The 23,194-nt window shown below is 36.3% G+C and overlaps 1 protein-coding gene across 3 annotated transcripts in view; it reads left to right on the top strand.

Moving 5' to 3' along the window:
• The window catches only part of EPS15 (epidermal growth factor receptor pathway substrate 15), a 54,480-nt gene that overhangs the window by 13,472 nt on the left and 17,814 nt on the right, over positions 1–23,194 (top strand). For all 3 annotated transcript variants that reach the window (XM_064516195.1, XM_026105597.2, XM_064516196.1), the window contains exons 3-14: positions 612–701; positions 861–908; positions 1,939–2,034; positions 2,453–2,518; positions 3,021–3,146; positions 3,592–3,651; positions 5,321–5,521; positions 7,089–7,234; positions 8,141–8,300; positions 11,966–12,051; positions 17,623–17,695; positions 22,654–22,815. In XM_064516195.1, coding sequence (XP_064372265.1) covers positions 612–701; positions 861–908; positions 1,939–2,034; positions 2,453–2,518; positions 3,021–3,146; positions 3,592–3,651; positions 5,321–5,521; positions 7,089–7,234; positions 8,141–8,300; positions 11,966–12,051; positions 17,623–17,695; positions 22,654–22,815 — 1,314 coding nt within the window. The remainder of the gene's footprint in view (positions 1–611; positions 702–860; positions 909–1,938; positions 2,035–2,452; positions 2,519–3,020; positions 3,147–3,591; positions 3,652–5,320; positions 5,522–7,088; positions 7,235–8,140; positions 8,301–11,965; positions 12,052–17,622; positions 17,696–22,653; positions 22,816–23,194) is intronic.

The raw sequence follows: 23,194 nt of genomic DNA, 5'->3' as shown, positions 1-23,194 counted from the left end.
GATTTGCTTGCCTCTGTGTTAGTGGTTTTCCTCACTTTTTAAGTGGAATTGATCTATATCTTCATTTAACATGATTTGTGAGAGGAAGCTTGTGTTGAGGTGCTAGCTTTGAACTCAGGAGATCTGGGTTAACTTCCTTGCTTCTGCCCCACACTGGGTGGTCTTGGCAAACTTAGTATCCCTTTGTCTTAGTTGTCTATTGACAGATGGCGGTAATGGTAATAATTTGTGGTATTTATTGTTTACCATAACTTAATGGTAATAATTTTGTTGGAATGCTGTAAAACATTAGGATGTGAGAGATGGTTAGATGTTATAGTAGACTTTATCTTAAAATTTGGCAGTGTTAAATTAAGATGTCAACCTCCAAGGCCTGTCGTATTAATAGTAAATAAGTTTGAAGCATCTAGTTCAAAAATGTGACTTCTAATGTAAAATTAAGTTTTTAATGAAAGGGGATTGTCTTTTTTTAAAAAAAGCCTGAAGATTATTCCCAAAGTTACTACATTAACTTGAGCATTCTTCTCTGGTAGCTTTTTGAGAGCATGCATGAAGAAATTGCATCAATTCAAGTCCTAACTTGTGATGTGGGTTTTCTGTTCTCCCTCCAGGTTGATTCTGCTAACACTGGAAGAGTGTTAGCTTCTGATGCAGCTGTTTTCTTGAAAAAGTCTGGATTGACAGATTTGGTACTTGGAAAGGTATTTACGGACTTAAGGACTTTTATTTAATTATCCTATCTCTTGCTTCAGTTAGTATGCTATGTAAATTAAAGTGGTCCTACAGGATATATAATCTTCCCTTGCCAGCTTCCTCTCAGTGTTGTAGAACATCTTTGTGTCTTCTGCTTTATGTTTTAGATTTGGGACTTAGCTGATACTGATGGCAAAGGTATCCTGAACAAACAGGTAAGATTGTTTATATGATGAATAAGAGTCTTTCAGTTACTTCAGCTATTAGCAAACCTTGAAATAAGATAAAAGTTAAAAACTCTGGTTCAGGAAGGCAATTCTTGTAATTGATACCTTCTGAATTCTTTTTATTAGAACATGCATTTCCCATTTCATTGTAGAAGACAGTAAATTACATGGCCTTCAGCTACCTGATCTGTTTTTCTTCAAGTCATTAAAATGAGCCTCTATGTAGCTGAGCAATATAATATCCTGAGAATTAATTTAAAGACTAATGTACTGTATACTATATTACTATGAAGGTAACTTTCTGTTATCTTGGAGGAAACTTTACTGTAGAAATATAAAACTATTTTCTCTTAAAAATTCCTATTTATCTAATTTTGGTGGATTTCACATCAGTGTGTTTTGTTTTGAGTTACTCTTCCTTAGTTGTAGGTATGAGCCATATGTCAGTCAGACTTGCGTATTAGTGTTGTATATATAGTGTGATCTGCTGAAAAGCTGTAATGTGATTTTTGCTGTTTGATGGTTTGAAGCATGGTTACTTAAATAGCGGCCCACAGAGAGCTGCTTCATTCCAAGGTAAAAAAAAGGAGGAGCTGTAGCATCTAATAAACTATTTTTTTAGAAAACCTTCTCTTTTGGCTGATGCCTTCTATGCTGTACCTTTCTTCCCTCTCATTTCATCAACCACTGCCTTTGGGAACAGCTCAGTTCCTCCAAGATAAACATACGTAATTGCTACTTTAAATGTTCACTGCTCTGCCCTGAAAGAATGGAGTGCTGAAAAATTAGAACTAATTACACTAGCCAGGAAGCCATTGAACACTTGGAGATAGTAATTACAAACTTTGCCTCGCTGGAGGAATTGAGCAGTTTCTGACTGCTGCTTTCTCTCACTTTGTGACCCCTTTTGAAACCATTTGCAACTTTTTATGTATGTAGCAATGCTAGAGAAGCTGATTCTTTTGAAATTTGAGTATTTTTCATATAATAATCCTTTAAAATTTCTTTTTTCCTGTAGGAGTTTTTTGTGGCTTTACGACTTGTAGCATGTGCACAGAATGGATTGGATGTTTCCTTGAGCAGTCTTAACTTGCCTGTTCCTCCACCAAGATTTGTAAGATTTCTTTTTTTAATGGGAAATATCACTTCATTAGTAACAACTGCTTTTAAGTGAACATTTGGAAGAGTTGTTTTAAATAAATATCAAATATTTCTGGAAGTGATGTTGTAGGGGAGGGGAAAAAAGGGCCGCGTGGAATATGAGTAAGGTACTGTATGTTTTAGTGGGGATTAAAGTGCTAATTTTACCCAATTTGACACTAATATAAACACTACACATTCTATCTCTGATGGAATAAACATTTTAAATCTCTTATTCTAAATTTTGGTATCCTTAATTAGGGCACAAGTGGTGAAAATACAGTTCTAGCTTTGCGAAGTAGTGCTGCCTCAAACAGGGGAGTGGTTTTACAAGGTCAGAACCGTTTCCCTTCTCATATGTCTTTTTTTCTGTGTGTTCTGTTTTCCACTAGACTGATACTAGTAGTCCTTTGCTACTTAGTGGAGCAGCATCAGCTGATCTACCATGGGCTGTTAAGGTAAACTGATATGTAAAGATGAGGCTATTAGCTAGAGTTATTATGTGGTTTGAAATAAAACACGAATCTTCTGAAGAAAGTATAGTGATATTGGTAGCTATAGTTTGTCAAGAATTTCTGTATATAAAGTTAATGACTATCTTTCATGATGAATTACTATTCATGTCAAATCTGTAATTTGGCTAGTAGATCTTCTGATCTGATTCAAAATACTTGTCGCTTGTGAAGTCTCTTCACTGTGAGGAACTTGTTTTATTGGGAATAATCATCTGAAGCCTATTAAAATAATTGAAGACTAAATCTCATTAGAATTTGGATGAGTCTCTGACTTAAAAGAAAATACTTAAAAATAAGAAATTCTCTGTATCAAGGACTGTAAGGTGTGTTTCTCCCACTGTAAGAATTTTTTTAAGTTAATACTCTTGAAATAAATACTGCTTTTTAGGTTGTGAGTGTGACTAGGCATTTCCATGAGTAGTATTTGTTTCTTCTGCTCTTGCAGCTGGAAGACAAGGCCAAGTATGATGCTATTTTTGATAGCCTAAATCCTGTGAATGGACTGTTGTCAGGTGATAAGGTGAAACCTGTGCTCCTTAACTCAAAACTGCCAGTGGATATCTTAGGACGAGTAAGAATGTCTTTTTACTGAATTGTTAATTCACAAAATCAAAACTGCACTAAACTCAGTATCTATTCAAATTTAAGATCTGTAGTAATAAACCTAACTACTAAATATTGAGTGGCAGCACACTTTCATGCAATTGTTCAACTGTAAAAATATTCTTTGATATTTTGATAATCACCTCTCACTATAATGCATCTGTTCTGGGTACACTTGAAGACTTAGTTTAAGACAGGGTTCCATTAATGCTCGCTGCTTGTTTTCTCGCTCCTCTCTTCTTTTGCACAATTTATATGAATGTATGTTGCTGACTGAAAACTAACGCGGTTAGATCGATAGCTTGGGATATAAGGCAGGGAGGTTGTTCTCACTTTTGTTTTTAATGAGGTTTTAGATAGGGAACGACTAAGTTTAGGCAAACATTCCTATATTCTGTTTTTTTTATTGTTAGGTGTGGGAATTAAGCGATATTGACCGTGATGGAATGTTGGATCGTGATGAGTTTGCAGTTGTAAGTACTTTGTTCTTCTACATTTTGGAATTTTGAAAGCCTAATGGCTTAAAACAGGTGCATTGTGTGTTTTTTTTTTTGACAGCTTGTGTGGTTTCATTCATTGCCTTTATTCAGAGACCTGAATCAAGCTTGATTACTAGTTAATGTTCCTGTCAGTTTATTCAGTTATTGTCTCACATTACACAGCAATAACTTTCTTTGTGGGCCAAATGAACCATTAAAAATTTAGACCTGTGATTCGCTGTGCCACATGACACCGAGTGTTTTCACTGAATAACAAGTCTTAGCTCAGCCTTTAATATTTGTGAACTTGATGCTTCAAGTTCTCTTTGAGGGTTTTACGTATGTATAAATTCTTCAGAAGTTCACAGCAAGTTGGAATTTGAACACTGTTAATGACAGACCTGATGAAATAATGTAGGAAGCACTAAATAAGGTTGGTTTTGCCCCAAGAGACAGAGTGAGTAAAGACTAGAAGACTGTTGCTTTTGAAGGCTCTGTAAGCTTTGAATGTAATAATAACCACACATTAACTTTTTCTCAAAAACTTCAGTTGTTTTTTATATGAAGTGAAGCGGAGAGCAAGCAGTTATGCAGTCCATCTGGGAGAGATGGTTTCATTTTAGAGAAATGTCTAACTTTAGGCTAACACAATACCTTAAATGCATTCTGCAGTGAAAGCATCTTGAAAAAGTAACGTGACCATTCTGTCCTCAGATGGAATTTAATTGTGTGTTGAAAGCTGGCCTTTAATTCAGTTTTATACAAACTAAACTATTGTTCATCCTTTCAGAGTCAAGATTAAAAAAAAAAATTAAAAATACCTATTTAATTGCCAAGAATTGACGTTATGGACAACCTTAAAACCTTGCTTTGTTTTTTATTAATGCAAATATGTTAGTGAGAGACAGATTTCTTTCTATTTCTGCTGTCCTATATATATTTTTGAGAAAGGGTAACAGTTGTAAATGTTACTTTTGCCAGGATTGTTCTGGTCATCTTCAGGCACTTACATGCTTCAGGTTCTTCTGAAACCAGTTCCTTTAAGTCCTTAGTGGTTAACTGTTATTAAACTTTATTTCCTGTATCTTCTGGTAACCAAACTGCAGAGTTCTTAGCTATCCAGTTGTTACTACTTATGCTGAAGAGTTTTTAGCTTTGACATAAGGGAATTGATATGATGCTGTAGCCAAATGTTGCAGGTAAATTAAACTGGCAGTCTGTAAAATGTTATAAAATTGAGTTTCTTTAAGTGCAGTTCTGTGTCTCAAACAAGAGTCATAAAATTCTCAAAATATAAAATGACAGCAAAAGAATAGTCACTAAGTGGAGTGTCTCCTGGAAGAAGTGCGAATATGTAAATATTGAAGTGTTCTCTCCTAACATCTCACAAGTGGGTGGTTACAAGCTTGGTTATGGTTAGGAGAATTAGTTTAAAGTTATAAAGGTACTTAACTTCATTCGCTAAGCGTTCAACCTAAAAGGGTAAGTGGTAGTGAAAAGCGTTAAGTCAGAAATTGGTAAGATAGAATTCAATTGAGACAGCTTGTAAAGGGGAAACTTAATGAAAAGATGCTACATAGTAATATTAACTAATTTTTTTTATGCATATTTTTATTTTCTCTCTCTATGTACGTACACCCACACACCTTGTTTTCATGTTCAGGCCATGTTCTTGGTATACTGTGCTTTGGAGAAGGAACCAGTGCCAATGTCCCTGCCTGCAGCTTTGGTGCCACCATCCAAGAGGAAACCTGTTAGCGTTCCAGGAGCGATGCCATTAATTCCATCTTCGGTGTCTACTAAAGAATCTCATCAATCCTTGCCACCTGTAGGTGTTTTAGCTGCCAAAACACCATTAACGCAGGTAAATTCCGACATAGTTTGAGGTTAAAAGATTTCTGTTCTTAATGCTGTGCTTTGGAGTCTGCCTGCATGAAGAGTCTTGGTACAGGTTTTTTTAACTTCCTCCTCCGTGCCCTATTGATTTGTTGATATAATTGAGGAGGCTGATGGGAAGACCAGGTTAGGAAAAAGGCTAATACGAATTTATCTTGTTTAACATTTTTTGGATGCCTTCAGATATGAACACTTGGATTAAAAAAAAAAAATCTTAACCTAGTAAAGATTTTGAAGATACTTTAACAATAAATTATTTCAAGGCATCAAACTCGACCCAAAGGTCAGAATGTTAAGAAAACAGTTCAAAAATGTAATTCAGGTACACATCTGGAGAGCATATGATTGTTCTGGCTGAAGACTGACTTGATACAGACAGGTTCTTCCAGCAAATTAGTATCTGTGGTAGGTGTGTGTGCACTTATATGTGTGCATGCATGCAGAGTTTGAAAAAGACATTAATAAAAACAGAATAGGTGAATGCAAGCAATGAGGAAAGGAGACAAAAGATCTGGCTTAGCCACTTAAATATATGAGGTCTGGAGTTTGTCGCAAATGTGGTTATTAGGGAACTTGATCCAAAAATAAAAACGCCTTGTTTAATCCTGGTCATTTTAGAATCCAGAATTTAGGAACATGGTACCGTTTCTTTCCAAAAAATAAAAATTTGAGAAGGGGTATTAAGGTAAGAATTGCAGTACTTTCCGGCCTAAGATGCTGCTTGGACGTTTGCGTACCAGTATTTGAGTAGTCAACAGAAGTTGGGTACTTCTTAAGTCTGGAGGTGTCAAGGTTTTCATCTGTCAGTTTACTTCACTGACCCAAGTCTTGTTAGCATAATTATCACAAAGTACCGCCATCCTGGGCAAGTGTCTCAGGGTATGCTTTTTGTACAGCGCTGTCTGGGATTCATGCTGTAATTGTCCTTGTATGCCGAAATTAACATGTACGTGCACAGCAGTTGAAGCCATTTTCACTGAAAAAACGCATCTTTATTTTATAGTAGCCTAGTGTTTAAAAAAAGTGCTGCAGTAAGAGATGTTGCAAAAATTCCAATTTTACCTTGATGGGAGCATTCAAACAGTATGTCCCAACTATAATCTGCCTGGGCTTGACCAGTTCTTCAGTTCCTCCAGTTAAAGCTCTTCAGATATATAAAGAGGAATAAAATTGAAGGAGTTGGACAGTAAACAGGAGGAGTGTGACTCAGTACAGCGATGAGGGCACAACCGCATGTTGGGAGAAGGTCTGGGCTCCAGGGAATGCTTGATGTGTAGACAAGGAGGCAAAGCAATACCCAACAGCCTGAGTGCTTTACTGATATAAATATTTTGCTTCTTTTTTTGGAGTTGCTTGCAGATCTCTGTGCATCTCTCTTTTGGAGGACAAAACTGATTCATGAGCTAGGCACCTATATCACTTTTTAAATGTGTTGTAGTCTTTGAATCATGTAACTCCTGAAAATAACTAATGTGAAAACAGGCCTGCCTTTATCTTAATATTGTGGTTTTTTCTTTCCTCTCCATGCCCCACAGTGGGTTGTATCACCTACAGACAAAATGAAGTATGATGAGATCTTCGTGAAAACTGACAAAGACATGGATGGCTTTGTGTCAGGTGTGGAAGCCAGAGAACTGTTCTTGAAGACGGGACTGCCTTCTGCTCTGCTTGCCCATATCTGGTAGGGATTTTTTCAGTGACAGCTGTTCAGACAATGGGATGGTTCTCGCTCATTCTCGGCACTCTTCATGAAAAGTGCTATGTTGGTACTTCTGGAAAATGAAGGTTTTGTTTATACAATAAGGTGTGCTCTGTATGAGTAGTGGTAATTTATTTGCTTCTACTTTTGGACTGAAATGGGGGGGAAAAAAGGTTCATTCTATGTGTTATCATCTCCCAGCTGGAGCAGAGGAGGAGCCTGAACAGAAATAGTTACAAATGCTGTACTTCAGCTAAACCTTCCTATTTAAGGCATTATAGTGTTGCTCTGCATCTGAGCCCTGGTATGCTATCTATACCCTGGTGATGAGAATTATCTGTACAAAACTTGTAGCATGCAAGGCCTGAGGTCTGTGTAGTTCTGTAGCTTGTTTGTGTCTTTCACTACTGCCAGTAGTGATACCTGCTGTTTCTTTGTTTGGTTTTTATACCTCTACAGGATAAGCTAATGTAGGCCCCTTTCTTAGGAAAAAATTCTGTTTTTCAAGATATGCTTAATATAATCTCTAATTTAGGAGAATTAGAGAAGTTTGTGTTGGCTCTAAGAGGTTCTGTAAGACGTTGTAAGAGCAAGAACTTCAGTTAGAGATACTCAGGTATTGCTAGTGAGACTCAGGCTTAATTCTGCCTTTCAGCAGATCCAGAACCCACTGTAACGGGACTGTACACCTTAGCATGCAAAGAGAAGATGGTTGTGTATGTTTCAGTACTGTTTCCTATTTATTACCAAGCCCAACTCCTCCACCACGTTTTTTTTTAAGTGAGGTGATATACACTAGCAATTTTCACAGTTTTGAATGACAGCGAGTACAGCAAGCAGGGTTGTACTTGCAGAAATTAGGGTTTGATTTGTTTCATGTCTGTACAGGGCTCTCTGTGACACAAAAGACTGCGGAAAGCTTTCAAAGGAACAATTTGCCTTGGCTTTCTATTTAATTAATCAGAAGTTAACAAAGGGCATCGACCCACCTCAGGCTCTGACTCCAGAGATGATTCCACCTTCCGACAGGGGTGTCAGTTTACAGAAGGTAAGGATGGGTTTGGCATTTTGATACAACTCTCAAACATAAGAAAAGGTTAATTTCAAAGGCTACATAAGAAACAGATCAAGTACTGCCATACCTTAAATCTTACATACTATCACGAGGAAAACAAGTCCTAATTATGAAGAAGGGACAAAACACCGCTCCATTCATGTTCCAAAATGAAGTTGCCATTTATTGCACCTGCCAACCAAGCGGAGAGATCTTATGTTGAGAAAGCATGATTTTCTATTTTGAAAGAATAATCCTCTTCCTGCCTGTCTAAGGAAATTTTAGTTTGCATCTGAAATAACATGCACAAGTTTAATGTTTTTTTCCTAACGTCTTTACGGTTACCTTTTTTACATTTCTTTTTGAAGAAGTCTCAAAATAATATGAACTACTTAAAGTTGGAATCATGTATTTATATTTAAAGTTTCAAAAGTAAATGATCCGACTATTTTTATAGTTCGAAGACAGTTTAAATGTCTTCATAGCCTGTTGATTGTCATATAGTCTACTGCTGGATTAAGATATATCTCAGCTGTCGAAGTTGTAGTTATCAAAATAATAGAGGTCACAGCAAATTCTTACTTGCCTTACACATCGTAAAATCTGATGTGGATTACCTTTTCTTGGTTGTGCAAAACATTGACCTAATTCTACAACTTTCTTAAACAGAATGAAAAATTTTCACCTGAAAAAAAGAGAAACTCAAAATCTGGCACTACTTTTGAGTTTCTGTAACTGGTATCTAATTTCTTTTTACATTCTGTTTTTAAAAAGTAATTGCTTTATTTGCAACTCTACTAATCTTTTTTTGTATGTTTGCTTTCCTTTTTATGTCTCTTTTCTAGTTTGGACTGTTTTTTCCATTCTGCACCACTCTGCTTTTCATCTTTATTATTCTGTCAGTTTGTTAACTCTGCTTTCTCAAGGTTAGAGAATCTTTGCTTTTCTAATATTTACTGTCTGTTGGTTTAATAATGAGCATCCTTCTAAGACGCTTAAATAATCATTGAAATAGCACAGCACTTCACTGAAGTGTCACAATGTGTTGCTATCTCAAAGTATTGCTGATTTCCAGTGCTGTTCATCTGGAACAACCCTGACTGACACAGCTTATATTTAGTTTACTCCTGTGTAGAAAATGTTTTGTGGGGTGAATCTCTGTGGCTGGTGTGTTGATAATATGTGCTGCTTAAACTTAAAAGAGAAAACATTTTATCGTGTTGAAACTGCTGGGGAAATGGTAGCAGAGTAGTCACCCAAAGTGACAGTTGGCAGTTATAACTAGGACTAATACCCTTGTTTTTACTGATTTATATTGCAGAAAATGTAGTGATCAAAGCACGTTAGATGAGATCAGCATCGTTTACTGCTATTCTGTGTGTATATTGTTTTCATAGAACTCTTAAAGACATCAGTTGAATTTTGCAGTGATTTTGCATTACTAACATACAAGATAAGAGTAAGAATATTTTGAAAGAAGGTAAGAGATGTCTTTTAGTTAGCTCTGTAAATCCTTACCATGAATTCATTTTACTAGATTGAGCTGAAGATATAGCTCATTTTGAGCTTTTCAAAAGAGATACTGTCTTGTTTGTTGGTGTGAAAGAACTTCCTTGCCCAAGATTATTGCTCAAGGATTGAATCAAAGAATAAGAGCAGTAGAGAGATACAATTCTTTTTAAGTGGTGTGGCTTAAAGAGTAAAAACTATTAGGCCTCCTCTTCTGACTTGACAGATGTGAACATAATAGCAGAAGTATCAGTAAGTATAAATGTAATGGACTGTGTTTTTAGGTAGGGAAAGTTATCTGGCAATCTTCCTTGGTAGATGTTCAGAATGTATATCCATGTATATTGCTATTATCTAATACTTGGTTTCCTTACAGAATTGCATTATATTCTAGTGTAACTTTTATTTCAATTTTGAAACTTGAATGCAAATCTCCTAAATAGGAGACAGCAGCATTCTAGTATTTGTTGCTGTTTCTTTACCAGATCAGTCCTGTTTGTAGTTGCCAAATTTGCACTTGTGTTACCAGTCTTAAGACTTAAAAGGAGCTTGCATGTAAGTTCTAAGGGGATTTTCACATCTGAGTGAAAAGCTGGCTTCCTCCTTCATTCTGTCTTGATTGAGTCTTGCTCCTATTTTGAGTTAAACTCTAAAGCATTGTTTGCATATGTGTTGCAATTTGTTAAACGTCAGCGAATAGTTCTAACTTCTGTCTTTAACTTATTGCCTTGTATATTGAAGCTAAAAATGTTTGCTGTTCTATTTCCCGTGTTCCAGTTTTCCTGAAAACTTGAAAATGAGATTGAATTACCCTTTTTTGTGTGTGTGTGTGTGTGTGTGGTTTTATGCTAGACTTAATGTACAGAATTTCTTTAATGGATGAGAGATGAAAACCCAGAAAGAATTTGTACTTTCATGTTTTCCTTCTGTCCCCTTCGTAGGAAAGGGAAAGATTTTTCTCGTCAGAACACCATAAGCAACTTGGCTAAACTCCTGAGTAATTTTTTAGGAGAAGACTGAGCTTATATATAACCTTCTGTTTTACGAATTTGAGAAACTGTACATTAACCAGTTTAAGAATGGCTGTATGTTTTTGATTCTCAGTTTGTGCCCTTTAGTAAAATATGCATGTATACTCTATAGTTTTGCTGAATAATATTCTTTGTCACAGTGTGTTCAAATTTACTGTTTTAGGTCTCTTGCTTTATTTTTTTCTCCTCCTCTAAGCATAAGCTTGAATAAACACATAACAAATAACATCTTGGTTTATTTCCAAAGAAACTTCAAAATTGGAAATTTTTTTTATTTTCCTTTTTATTTGTGTTACTTTTGAGAACTCATATGTAGTATTAATTTAAAAAAAGCATGTATGTACATATCCTCTGAACTTTGTGTTTGCCCTGGGTAATTTTATTCAAGGCTTGAAGGAAATGACCTATTTCTAGAAGGTAGTTAGAGTGAGTATGGCTTCCTAAATATGTTCATGTTGGGATAAGGCACATTCAATTAATTAGTGTTTGCTAATTTGTCTTCAGTGTTTGTTCTGCATCATTTATGTTTAATTTTTCTTTGAAATAATTTATATTAATGTGTTCTTATAATAAAGCAAGGAAATGGGAACTCATGGGTCAAACTTATCTATGACTTAGTCTGTATCATCAAAGTTTCGGTTAGTACTCTGGTGGTTCTTGTTGACTAGCTTGATATGACTCAAAAGCATTACAAATCACATGTCAGTCCTCTGCAACATGAGGATCACCAAGGTGAAGAGCTTTTTTGCCACCTTTAAATGAATGCTAGGAAGCCAGCTAAACAATAACTAAACCAAATCTGATACTGTAAAACTAGATTTTTTTTTTGTTTTTGAATTTTATTTTTGGTATGATCAGGTGGCCTTGTGCTTTTTTGGAAGACGTCATCAAGAGTTTATAAGAGACGTAAACTCAGTTTGGGTTACTGGATGCATTGGATGTGTGATATGTTTTGTTAATCTAGCATCTGGACTGCTTTTAAAGGTTCAAGAGTCTGAATTCAATGTTACAAGCAGTTGTTACTTTTTGTGATGGCACAAGCTGTTCTCTTGTAAAGTGAAGATAGTTGTCAGACAGCATAAACTATAAACTAATATTATTTATTTTTGTATTTTTCAGAGCACTCAAGGACTGAGTTCTGTAGCAGACTTTTCTGCAATTAAAGAACTTGATACGTTAAACAATGAAATAGTAGACCTGCAGAGGTAGGTAAAGGAGGAATAGTTTTAGTTGTCTTAGATTCAGTTATTTCTTGATGTTGATCTAAAAACAATTCAACGCATAAGAAAAATCGTGAATGTAATACAGTCTGCTTTGCTAGTACTAATGGTGAGTATGTCTGTAAAATGACTCTAGTAGTGCATTGTTTAACACTTCTGCTCTTTATTTGCTCAGATGAGTGCGTTTAATAGCAGCAAGGCTGTGAAAGGTCTCTGTCGTGCCTTCTGGGCACGTGAGAGTGCTGCATGTCCTAGCATCAGAAGGTTGAAACCTCTCCCCTGTTCATTTCTGGCAGACAGGAGCAGAGCAGATCTTTAGGATGTTGGACCTATGACACAAATTGGTGCTAGTGAGCTTTTATTTCTGGACTCCTAAAGACACTTTTCCAGTGGAGGCAGGGAAGTGAGATGGGAAAGATCAAGAAGTATACAGTGTAGAGAAGGGGAAGATGGCAGTTTGCATATGGACTCTGCTAGGATTTTGATAGTGGTAAAGATGATGGTCATGCTCCTCTTCTGCTTGGTGAAATGAATGGTTGCACTGGGAAGAATGCTTTTTAATTTGAGATGTTCCAGTAACGATTTTTAAGGCAATTTAAGAAGATGACTAAGGAAATTAAGTTCATAAATGTTGTACAGTCCTTGCAGATACATTTCTTCAGTGATTTTGGTACTATCATAAATCTACTGTAGACTCCTTTTCTATTGAGAACAGTCAGTTAATTCTAGTATTTTACATTGGGGATGCTTTGCCATGATGAAATTTGCCTGTCTTATTCATATCACTTGTAGGAATGATTTAATTTGGCAAGGTGTCAAAGCACAGTCTGTTTCCTAAATACATAGATGTTTTTAACTTCAGTGACTGCTTATTCTATCTTATTACTCCCACTGTCTCTTCACCCTGCTCTGGTTTCCTCTGTTCTTGTTTAGATTGTTTTAGTGCCAGTTCTGGACTCATACATTTATTAAGATGAAATTTGATTTACAAAGAGCTGTGTTAATTTGCTGCCTGTATCTTAGAGGAAAATAGATCACTCGCTAACATGAATTTTTAGATGAAACTCTTTTCTATGAGGTGTGCTTGCAAGCTAGTCTGTTATATTTTAGTGAGTTTTATTTCTTTCTTTCCCACTGTGAGGTATGAAGAAAGCACGGCATTTAGATAGTCATTGCTTCCACTTCTTTATTGGCATGTATATTTGAATAGTTATTTAAGACACACTTGGATGTTGTTAGGTTGTTTGCAGTATGCTTTGAAGATATGGTGCGGCAAATATTACTATGCTTTTAATTTTAGAAAAGGGAAACTTGCTTTTATATGATTTAGAGGCCCAGAATAGGACTAGATTAATAATCAAAGGCTTAAGCCTGTATTACAAACCGAAGTATAATGGTAAAAGAGATTTGTGCTGTTCCACTGAGAATGACTGACAATCCGTCAATGTAATAAAGTGAATTGTGGCTCCAGTAAAAAACAAAAAACAAAAAACCCCTTTTTTTGGGAAGAAAAGTAAATTTTTGATTGACTTGGAAATCCTTTAGCTGCTGTGGAAGGGTTATTTTGGTAGCCAAGTAAGTGTTACTGTTCTGTGCATTTCCTAAGTGCAGGTGGCAATGTCAGGCAACAGGAATGTCAGCAAATTTGGTTTTTTATCTTTGGAAAATCTATGTTTTTAAGTAGAACTGGTTATGTATGCTTCCAGTCTTAATAGTTCTCTTACAAAAATGTAAATGAAACTTATCTTATTTTTGTTCATCATTAAACAAATATATTGTTCGGCTTTTTTAATGAATACGTAATAATGCCAGTCCATGTCTCCACTGAGATGTATCCATGAGAGCTGCATTTATGAGGCTCAGTAATAGAATCTGGGATCCATTTTTGAAGTGTGCATTTAAAACAAAGAAACAAAATCCCCACCTAACCTGAAATAGCAGAAGAGCAAATAAGATAATCAGAAGAATGATAGTGTCTGGAAAACATGGTTCTGGGGGACTGAGCAAAAAACTTGATGATGTGTTAGTGGCTTACCAGTTTACAGGGTGGAAATATGTCTGATAGCCAATAGTTTTTGAATCTGATTCAATAAAAAACATAATATCAGGAAGAAGAATCTTGAGAATCAAATGAGGAATAAAATAACACTTACTAGTGATGACAATTCCACAGTGATTTGCCTAGGGGTGTTGTGGAATCCGCATCATTTTGAGCCTGTCAGCACTGCTGCTTTCTTCAGAAGGCTTCTAAATTCTGTTTCAGTTGCAGTATATTTTTAGAAAGCTATCTGTGAAGCTCTTTTTTGATCAGTATTGTGGGAGGCTAGACCAGATGTTCTTAATATTCCATTTGGGCCATAAAACCTCTTTTTGTTCCCCAGCAACCATGCTTTGCTTTTGTGCATTCAGAGCTAGCTATGACCCACTAATGAGTTGGAATTCTTCAGCTTGAACAATACCACACTTCTCTAAGCATGTAAGTAGTTGAGCCTAATTTCAGACATCTCTCCAGAGCTGCTGTCCTGCATGTATGTTGGACATGTTGGTCAGTTATACTGACTTAAGTACAAGCCAGTTTAAAAGGACTGTAAAGCTAAGTCAGTCTCTCAAAAGTAAGGAAATGGCAGAGTGTCCCCAGCAAAACAGCAACCTCTCCTTGCTAGGCACTGACATCAGATCTTTTTTTCAAAGTTCAGGGATCTACAGCTTCTTAGCAAAGCAGTGATAAGAATTTTAATGTATGCTAGATGCTTTCTTCTAACCTCTGTCTTGGAAGTAACTGAGCTGTTGTGGCTGAAAAAAATGGTGGGAAGGAAAGAAAGGGAGGAGAAACTAGGCAAACCTAGACCTTTCCTTCTGACATTGTGAAACTGAAGTACTGCAGTATGAATTTCCAGACTTACAGAAGTATGTGAAAGTAAGAATGTTGGGCAGCTGTGAGTGTAGATGATGATACCAGCCCTGTCTCCAGTCATCGGTCATTTATTATAGAAAAGAACTATGAATTTTTTTAGCTTTTGTAGCTAATATGGTTCTGAGTGTTGGCAATGAATAAGCGTGGACAGAGTTGTTTCATGTTTGGCTCGAATGCATCAGTGGACTTGAGACCCTTCAATTGTAAGCTATAGCAAATGTTTGCAATACACTGACTCCCATTCACAAATGATTATACTCCATTCACAAATTAGTATAAAATTTCTGGATTTACTGTGATTATTTGCTTATAAATCATGAAATATCTATGCTGGAGAAACTTTAAGTAATCGCTTTTAATTTATTTGGTATGAGGTTCTCCTGACCTGATTCCTATTAAAATATGTAGGGAAACTGTATTGTCTTCATAAATTGATTGAAGTTGGTTACAAATGTCCTTTGTTGGCAAGGCCAGAAGTTGTTTGTCTTGTCTTTATTTTTTTTTCTTTGAGTGCTGGTATCGTATGGGGCTTTTTGAGCCAGGAAGTCTGTCATATCCAATAAATCAATGATTTGTTGCTTGTTTTTGGTTTTTTCAGTTGCTGAGCATTCCTACAGGGGTATACCAGATAGTTTGTAAAAGAAACGGAGGCATTCAGAAGAATTAGTGAATTAAGTAGGTCTCAGTGTTGTCTTTTTTGAAACAAAGGTGCATTACTGTTTGGTGGGGGGAGCAGATAACTGCAGACTGTATACCTTCAACTTGCTTTCCTTTGCCCAAGACCACTGCTTGGAGTTTTCTTGTTTTGTCTGACTATAATTCTTTCACTCAATCTTTCCAGTTAATTGCTTGTTTGCATTTTGGCCTTTGTGGCCAAAATGGGAGGGTGGGTATGGGAGCCTGCTATTTGCTTACTTATGTCCAGGTTCCAAGGCTTTGGTACCCGACGTCTGCTGAAATAACAGGGAAGTGGACTTCACCTCTGATACTCTCTTAGGCACATCAGTGACAGTACTGTAGAAGAGCTGTATATGAAGTCACACGTGCCTGCTTGTATTTGTTTCCTTTCAGTTTTCATACCTTAGCTGGAAAAACAAAACAAGTATTCGTTTACCTAGTACAAGTCAATTATTCTATCTTTTATCAGGAATAATATGCCTGAATATTTTCTGTGCATGTGTCTGAGGGCTTAAAGGTATTTTTCAACCTGACTTGTATTTAGATCCGTCAGAGTGCTTTGCTGGGATTGAGACCCTTTGTTAATGGAAAGTTAAGGAAGACAAAATCAACAGAACTTGCTTCAGCTCCCTATTGCAACATTTTAAATATCCAAGTAAAATTACACAGCGAATACTGGTCTTTTGGGCACGCTGCAAGACACTCTTTAATCAGATACTAGAATAAACAAGGGCAGAATAAAATACACAGTAATTATTCTTCAGAACAAATGTTCGTTTAAGGACAGTGACACCAGGATATATATATTTTTTAATGTTACCTTTGTATACAGTTTAGCAAAATAAAGAGAACTTTCGTAGAGCAGGCCCGCTTGACTTTGGGGACAGAAATGGTCTATTTCTTATTAGATAAGGGTAAATAATAAAATTAACTTCATTTAATAGTTTTGTATCTATTACTATGCTTTGACTATTAAAATACAAAATTGCCTTAATTTTAATGATCTTTTAGTAATATCATTTGACAGCTTTTCACTATGGTATTTCAGTTAAATAAGTTAGGTTTACCATCATAGCACAAATGTTAACTTTTAATATGTGCATTAATTTAATAATGACTTTTTAAATAAAAGTAAGCATCTGCATAGAGAATAATTGACTGATAAAAAAGCTACTGTTATAACTGTAGAGCCTAGTGCTTTTCTGCACCTGTGAAAGGAAAAATGTGTATACTGTCCAGAGAAACAATTTTTTTTTAATTAACAGAGACATTTCTAAGTTGTATGGGTTTTTTTCTTTCTTAAAGCTATTGTTATCTTAGACTGTCAAGAATTTATTGGTGATAATTCCCCTGTCAGCAGTAATCACTTTTAAGCTTGAATAAACATCTGTAGGGACAGACTTGACATGACATAGCAAATAACTATGTATGGAGTCTAAGCACATACTGATTGTGGCCATCTAATGTCTCTTCTGACTGAGCTTACCCACAAATATATCTAAAATCTGATAGGCAAGGTTAATTAATCAGCTAGGTTGGCCTCCTGGAAATGTTTTCTAGCTGCTGTCAGCACAGGAATTACTGTGTTTGCAGGGGTTAATAGACAGAATCTGATGCAATCCCTCCCACTTTTCCCAGCAGTTTTCATTAGGCAAGTGCTCCATAGCAACAGTGAGATCACTGAAGACGGTATTTCATTGATTTCTCCCTCCCGCCCCCTTCCATTTTTGAGCCATTCTTATCACTGAAGTGCAGTTGGGTGAAAAGACATTTTTTTTAATGCAGAACACTTATGTAGGCTTCTGTCTTGTAAATAATTTGGGAAGCAGAAATCCCCTACATCTTTTCTGTGTTTAATGTTTCACTATGTATTTAAAGAGAGATACAGGTTTAGGAAGCTGGATAACTGTACCTGCTGTAGCTGACGTTCTTAAGTATTCTTGCATTGTTTGCTGGTCTTCTAGGGAAAAGAATAATGTAGAGCAAGACCTGAAGGAGAAAGAAGATGCCATCAAACAGAGGACAAGTGAGGTCCAGGTAAATAAGACACAGAATTGTTGCTCAGCTATCTGATTTTGAACCATGTGGTGCTTTAATGGCAGTGGGATTACTGAATCTTAAGATCACATCACTTATTTAGTGATGGCTAAGAAAAAGGATATTCTTTGAAGTGTATTTTTTATATGAATGTGTGTTGGTGGGGATGTTTATTTTTATAAATACGTGAACTCTTAAGATGTGTAGCCTGTATGGAGTCCTAAATCAAAGCAAATGTATGTAATGTATATTTAAAACTGAAGAAGACACTAATACTGCAAATTAATAAACTCCAAGTGGTTGAATTAAATGGACTTGTACATGGGACTGTTTAAGTCACAGTAATTGCCAGCTTGGGAGAATGATTTTACCTCAAGTTAATTTTGCCTGAAGTAAGTGAATTCAAAAACAGGATTTATTTTATTTTTAATTAAAAGGATGATATTGAACTTTCCAGAATATTAGAAGATTTGAATTTCCTGAGTATTTCAAATGAATTAAAAATTAGGTAGTAAACATCAGTGTTTAGGGTGCTAACAGACTAGCCCTGAATTAAATGCTGCAAAGCAGTATTTCAGTTAAATGATAAGCTGCAAAAGCAGCTGGTGTTGCTGCATTAAGGAAAAAAAACCCTTTAGTGTGATATGTGATCGTCTAGACTTATTTTAAGAATAGCAGTGGAAAATGAATTATTTAGTTAAGAGTAAATAATGGAAGGTTGCTGCATTTTACTTTGGGTCAGGGAAAAAAAAGCCTATGTGTTACCACTGTTGTGAATTTTGTGCTTGGCTATTTAATATCTTTCAAGCCTGGATGATAATTAATAGTGTGACCTTTCGGAAGATAATCTAATGCTGGCCTGTTAGTCACAATGGCAGCCAGCTACAGCAACTGAAGAAATGCATACAGAAGTTGCCCATGTCTGTGATTTCTGTCCATGCCTGCAGTGATCATTCCTCTCCCCACCATGCAGATTACCTTTTCACGCTATTAAAAAGTCTTACTGCTATTCTTGTTTGATGTGTGTACACGATAATTCTGTTAGTCTGCTCTGGAATCTGTATGTGTTTTCATGTGAAGGTTGTTCTCTGGCATCTTTTTCACAAGAGGTGTGTAAAGCTAAATCAAAAGCCTTAGATCTAATTCCTGCTTTAGAAGGCCTAAAACGTTACAGTGTTAGTGTGATCTCTGTGTGTTTGTCATCTAGTGTTTGATAGTCAGCTGCATCACGGAATCAATGAAACCATTGTACCCAGCGCAGTGGAAGCAATTGTCATACGCCCTTAACCTCTTAGTGATCACACAAGCGATTTGTCCCTTGTTAAATGTCGAGTTCTGTCAGTCTGCAGAGAAGGGACAGTCTGTTACTGGCTTATCGGAAAAAATGACAAACCTTCAGCATCAAATGGGATATGGCTGCAACATTTATTTGAGTTGGTGGCCTTTTATCTCCTCCTTACTCCTTAATGTTGGAGGATCTGTTTGGTGAAACTTTCTAGAACTTCAGAAAATGTTGGTAACAGACTAGGAATATCTTTACATCGTCCTTTTGTCTTCTGTTCTTTTCTAATAGTGGCATTTTTAAAGATGGTGTACGAAGCCACCATGTTCTAATCCACCACCTCTGATAAGGCTAATTTAGTGGCGTCTTTCTCCAGGGTTTGTGATGCCGGGATTACTTCCATGGACGCTAATTATAACCTCACAAATATCCACAACTTGTGATGAGTTGAACCAATTCTATGAGAGGAAAAATAATTTTTTTCTGTATAAAATAATATTTTATTTACTATGTAAATAAAGAGCAAATGCAGAGTTGCAGGGAAAACATGGCATACCAGTGGTTTTAGTAAAATATCAATGCTTTAGTAGCAATGATCAAGTGCTGGGGTTTTTTTTCTTTTATAAAGTTAAGCATACGGAAACAAAAATTGGGGAGCTTCTAAGGTACCATTTCCCTAGCTTGTTCTGTGATTGGATCAGCATTCTCTCAAATGCTGGAGTAATAATCTTGGATATGAAATGTTCTTTCAAAGTAGAGAACTTTGGGTTTTACAGAGTTAATGTATTACTAAAATGTTAGTTTTTGAACATAACATCAAGTAAAATCTGTAAGTGCCTTTACCTGACTGTCCCCTTTTTCTCTCATTTCCCTCACTCAGCTTCTTTCATTTACCAAGCTGCTTTGCTAGATGCAGGTGTTGGAGCACAGTGCTCCTTAGCAGCTAGCCACTGCCGCAAGCAGAGGCCTCCCGGCCCCAGCCATGAGGTTCTCATTGTCCATCTGGCACCTCACGTGCATGTGTATGGCTTATCAGTCTAGCTGCCAAGACTCAGAAATGAGTATTCCTGGAATTCCCAACAACTACGGCATGGTTCGCATAATTTCACTGATACCAAGTCAGAAGGTCTATGTTTTGCCCTTCAGTGGGACATTAGAACTTTTGTAAAGAGATGTTTAGAGCAAATGCGTATGATTAGTAAACAGAACATAATATATGTTCAGAACTATGGAAGACTATATCTGCATAGGAGATCCTGTTTCAGGGCTGTTCTCCTCTCTGAAAGGTATTTCAGGATTAAGTCTTCTTTCAAGGAGCCCAGAATGCTTCTGGTCTTCCTTTCTAGTCTTTTAGTCTCCGTATTGGCCTCAGTTTCCTTAAAAACAGGCTTATGCCCTGAGTGTGCATCTCTGCACTGGGTTTTCCCTATTCTTTGTTTGTTGCAGTGCACCAAAGCCATTGGTGGTTAAGTAAGAAAGTTGGTTAAGTTTGACTTGTCTGTGCTCCTTCCAATTTGAAGGCTCTTAGCACTTGAATCATATCATCAAGAACAGTCTGGTAAGCTATTAAATCCATTGTCTGTCCTTATGTGGAAACACAGATCTCTAGAGATTTCCTTGTCCTATACTACATTAGCATGGAGATTTATCAGGATTGTAAATCTAATATGAAGATCTTTATTACCATAAAAACACTACTTTTTGTACCATCTCAAATATATTAATTGCTGAATATGGGATCTCATTGAGTGCTTGAGTGGTAAGATGCATTTTTCCTGTGCAGAGGGTGTTGTTTGAAATCAAAGTTTAATTAGAGTCTTGTTTATTTTATGAAGATATATCTTTGGGCATTACCTCTAATTCTGTGTATACTATATCTACTCTGACCTGTTATTACTGCTGGGGCAGCCATGTGAACATGAATTTCTTTTCTGGGAGCTGTCAGATTGAGTCAGTGACCCAACTGCTGTGCCTAGGACAGACATTAGGATTCAAGGAGGATGTAGCAAGTCTGGGGTGATCTATATTTAGCTTGTGTGTATGTAAGTGCTTGCTTCTTCTAGAAAAAAGGAGACTGTAAAATTTCTTTAAGCTGTTACTTTTTCACCCTGATGCTTATGTTGGGTGTCAGCTGATAACTCATTTCTCAGTGATTTAAAAGACAAATTTACCAAGACAGTCTCCCAATTAGCCAGGCCACTGGCTGCTGTCAAAGCTGGTGTGTGTGTTGCTTTTTCATAGATTAGAAATAATCAGCAGCTCATTTAGTCTGACTACTGTACAACGTCAGTCACATAATTTTAACTACTTATTTCTTTACTGAACCTTATAATTTGTTTTTGGATTTTTTCATAAAAGCCTCTACTTTTGATTTGAAGACCTTAAGTATTAAAAGATATAATGTTTCTTTAGATGTTTTGTCCCAGTTGTCAGTTGTCTTGAGGTTCCCCATTTGCCTAGTGCCTGACTGCGGCAGTGTGTGCCTATCTGTTTGTCTTGTACAAAATTTGACAATATTTGGTATTTTTGTCCTGCTGATTGTCTGGAGGTGTCAACACACGTGGATAAACTATCTCATTCACCAAAACGAATAATTAAAAAGGGCAAGACATCTCTAGCTTAGAACAGCAGAGTGTTTGTATGTAATCAAAAATTCACTTCAGCTGGTTTTCTTATCCTCCTTAGGATTTCTTTTCTTCTAAATTTTCTTTAATCTCTATTCTGTTTTTTTTCTCTCTCTCTCTCTCTCTTTTAAACTCATGATTCTTCCTTCAATTATCATATTTTCCTGAAAGGCTGCAACCTTCTCTTTTCATCTAATGCTTCTCCTTTCGTATCAGCCTTTTTGATCTGCCTGTATTATCTCTTCCTCTTGACTGTACTTTCCTCTTCTTGAATTCTTGTCTCTTTTTTTTTCCTAGTGTTATCTCTGCAGTTTGTTAAAGTATAACCATTGCTGTTGCTCAGCAGTGAACTGATTGCCATATGATGCCACTTATGTACTTAAAATACATGATACCTAATTGTCACTGTTTCATGAGTTAAAAGATGTCATATTTTCATGGATGGAATGTGAATTTCTTTCCAGTACTGTTCCTTGAAAATAAGTTCTTGGATAACTTGCACAAAATCAGAGGCAGAGAGGCTGTTGAAAGGGGTGCAATTTGGGGTGATCATGTACACATTTTATTTTTTTCTATTCTGCTACAGTAAGTTTGTATCTTTGGATACGTATTTTGTGGGGGAAAGGAGCACAGTAAAAGATTTCTATTATTATCAAGGAACTCAGTAAATTAGTATGTTAACATATTGCTAAAACATAGGAGAAAGATGATATAGCAGCATGAACAATGAAGATTTCTAAATTTAAAATGGAAACCTGGCCCTCTTTATGGGTGAAACATTTAATCTCTTTGTATAATCTTCAATATTCCAGTGAGATTCTTCTTAATAAAGAAAAAGCAAATAGCCCGTGTATTTATGTCTCAGAATACAAACCTTAAAATATTTGCTTTTCTGATGTGTTTTAAATTTTAGTCTTTGAAACATATGTTCTTACTCTGTTGAAATCTGAGGTATTGGTACTGCAATTTATACCACAGAATTACTAGAGTTTAGTGGTCTAAAGAGGGAGAGGAAAAAACACCAAACCCAGAGCAAATCTGTTTTATTACAGGATCTACAAGATGAAGTGAAACGGGAGAGCAGTAATCTGCAAAAGCTGCAAGCTCAGAAACAGGAAGCACAGGAAATCCTTAACGATCTTGATGAGCAGAAGGCTAAGTTGGAAGAGCAACTTAATGATATCAGGCAGAAGTGTGCAGAGGAGGCCCATTTGGTAAGACCGAGTGGCTCAGACCCGTGGCAAAGTAAATGCCTCAGTTTGAGGCAAGTAGTCTTGCAGTGTCTTACAGTTGAGGAAAGAGGAAAAAAATTTAAAGAATATATCGTGAATTTCATGACCAGCAGAGAAAGTCACTCATTTCAGTGACTTCCTAATTTAGTATTGGTGTGCCAATAATATAGTGAGAACCATAAGGTTATGTGCAAACTATAGATGTAATTAGGAGCACTTGTGAGATTGATTTTTCTGTCAGTTTTCCCCCCAAAATCATCTTAGGGTCATATAGACCCCCCCCCCCCCCCAAAAAAAAAAAAAAAAAAAAAAACCTACAATATTTCCTTGTGGTATAAAATGACATTTCCAATATTAGAAG

The sequence above is a fragment of the Dromaius novaehollandiae genome, chromosome 8 (assembly GCF_036370855.1).
Source record: "Dromaius novaehollandiae isolate bDroNov1 chromosome 8, bDroNov1.hap1, whole genome shotgun sequence".
In the NCBI taxonomy this organism is placed as follows: Eukaryota; Metazoa; Chordata; class Aves; order Casuariiformes; family Dromaiidae; genus Dromaius; species Dromaius novaehollandiae.
This window is presented reverse-complemented; position numbering and strand designations above follow the sequence as displayed.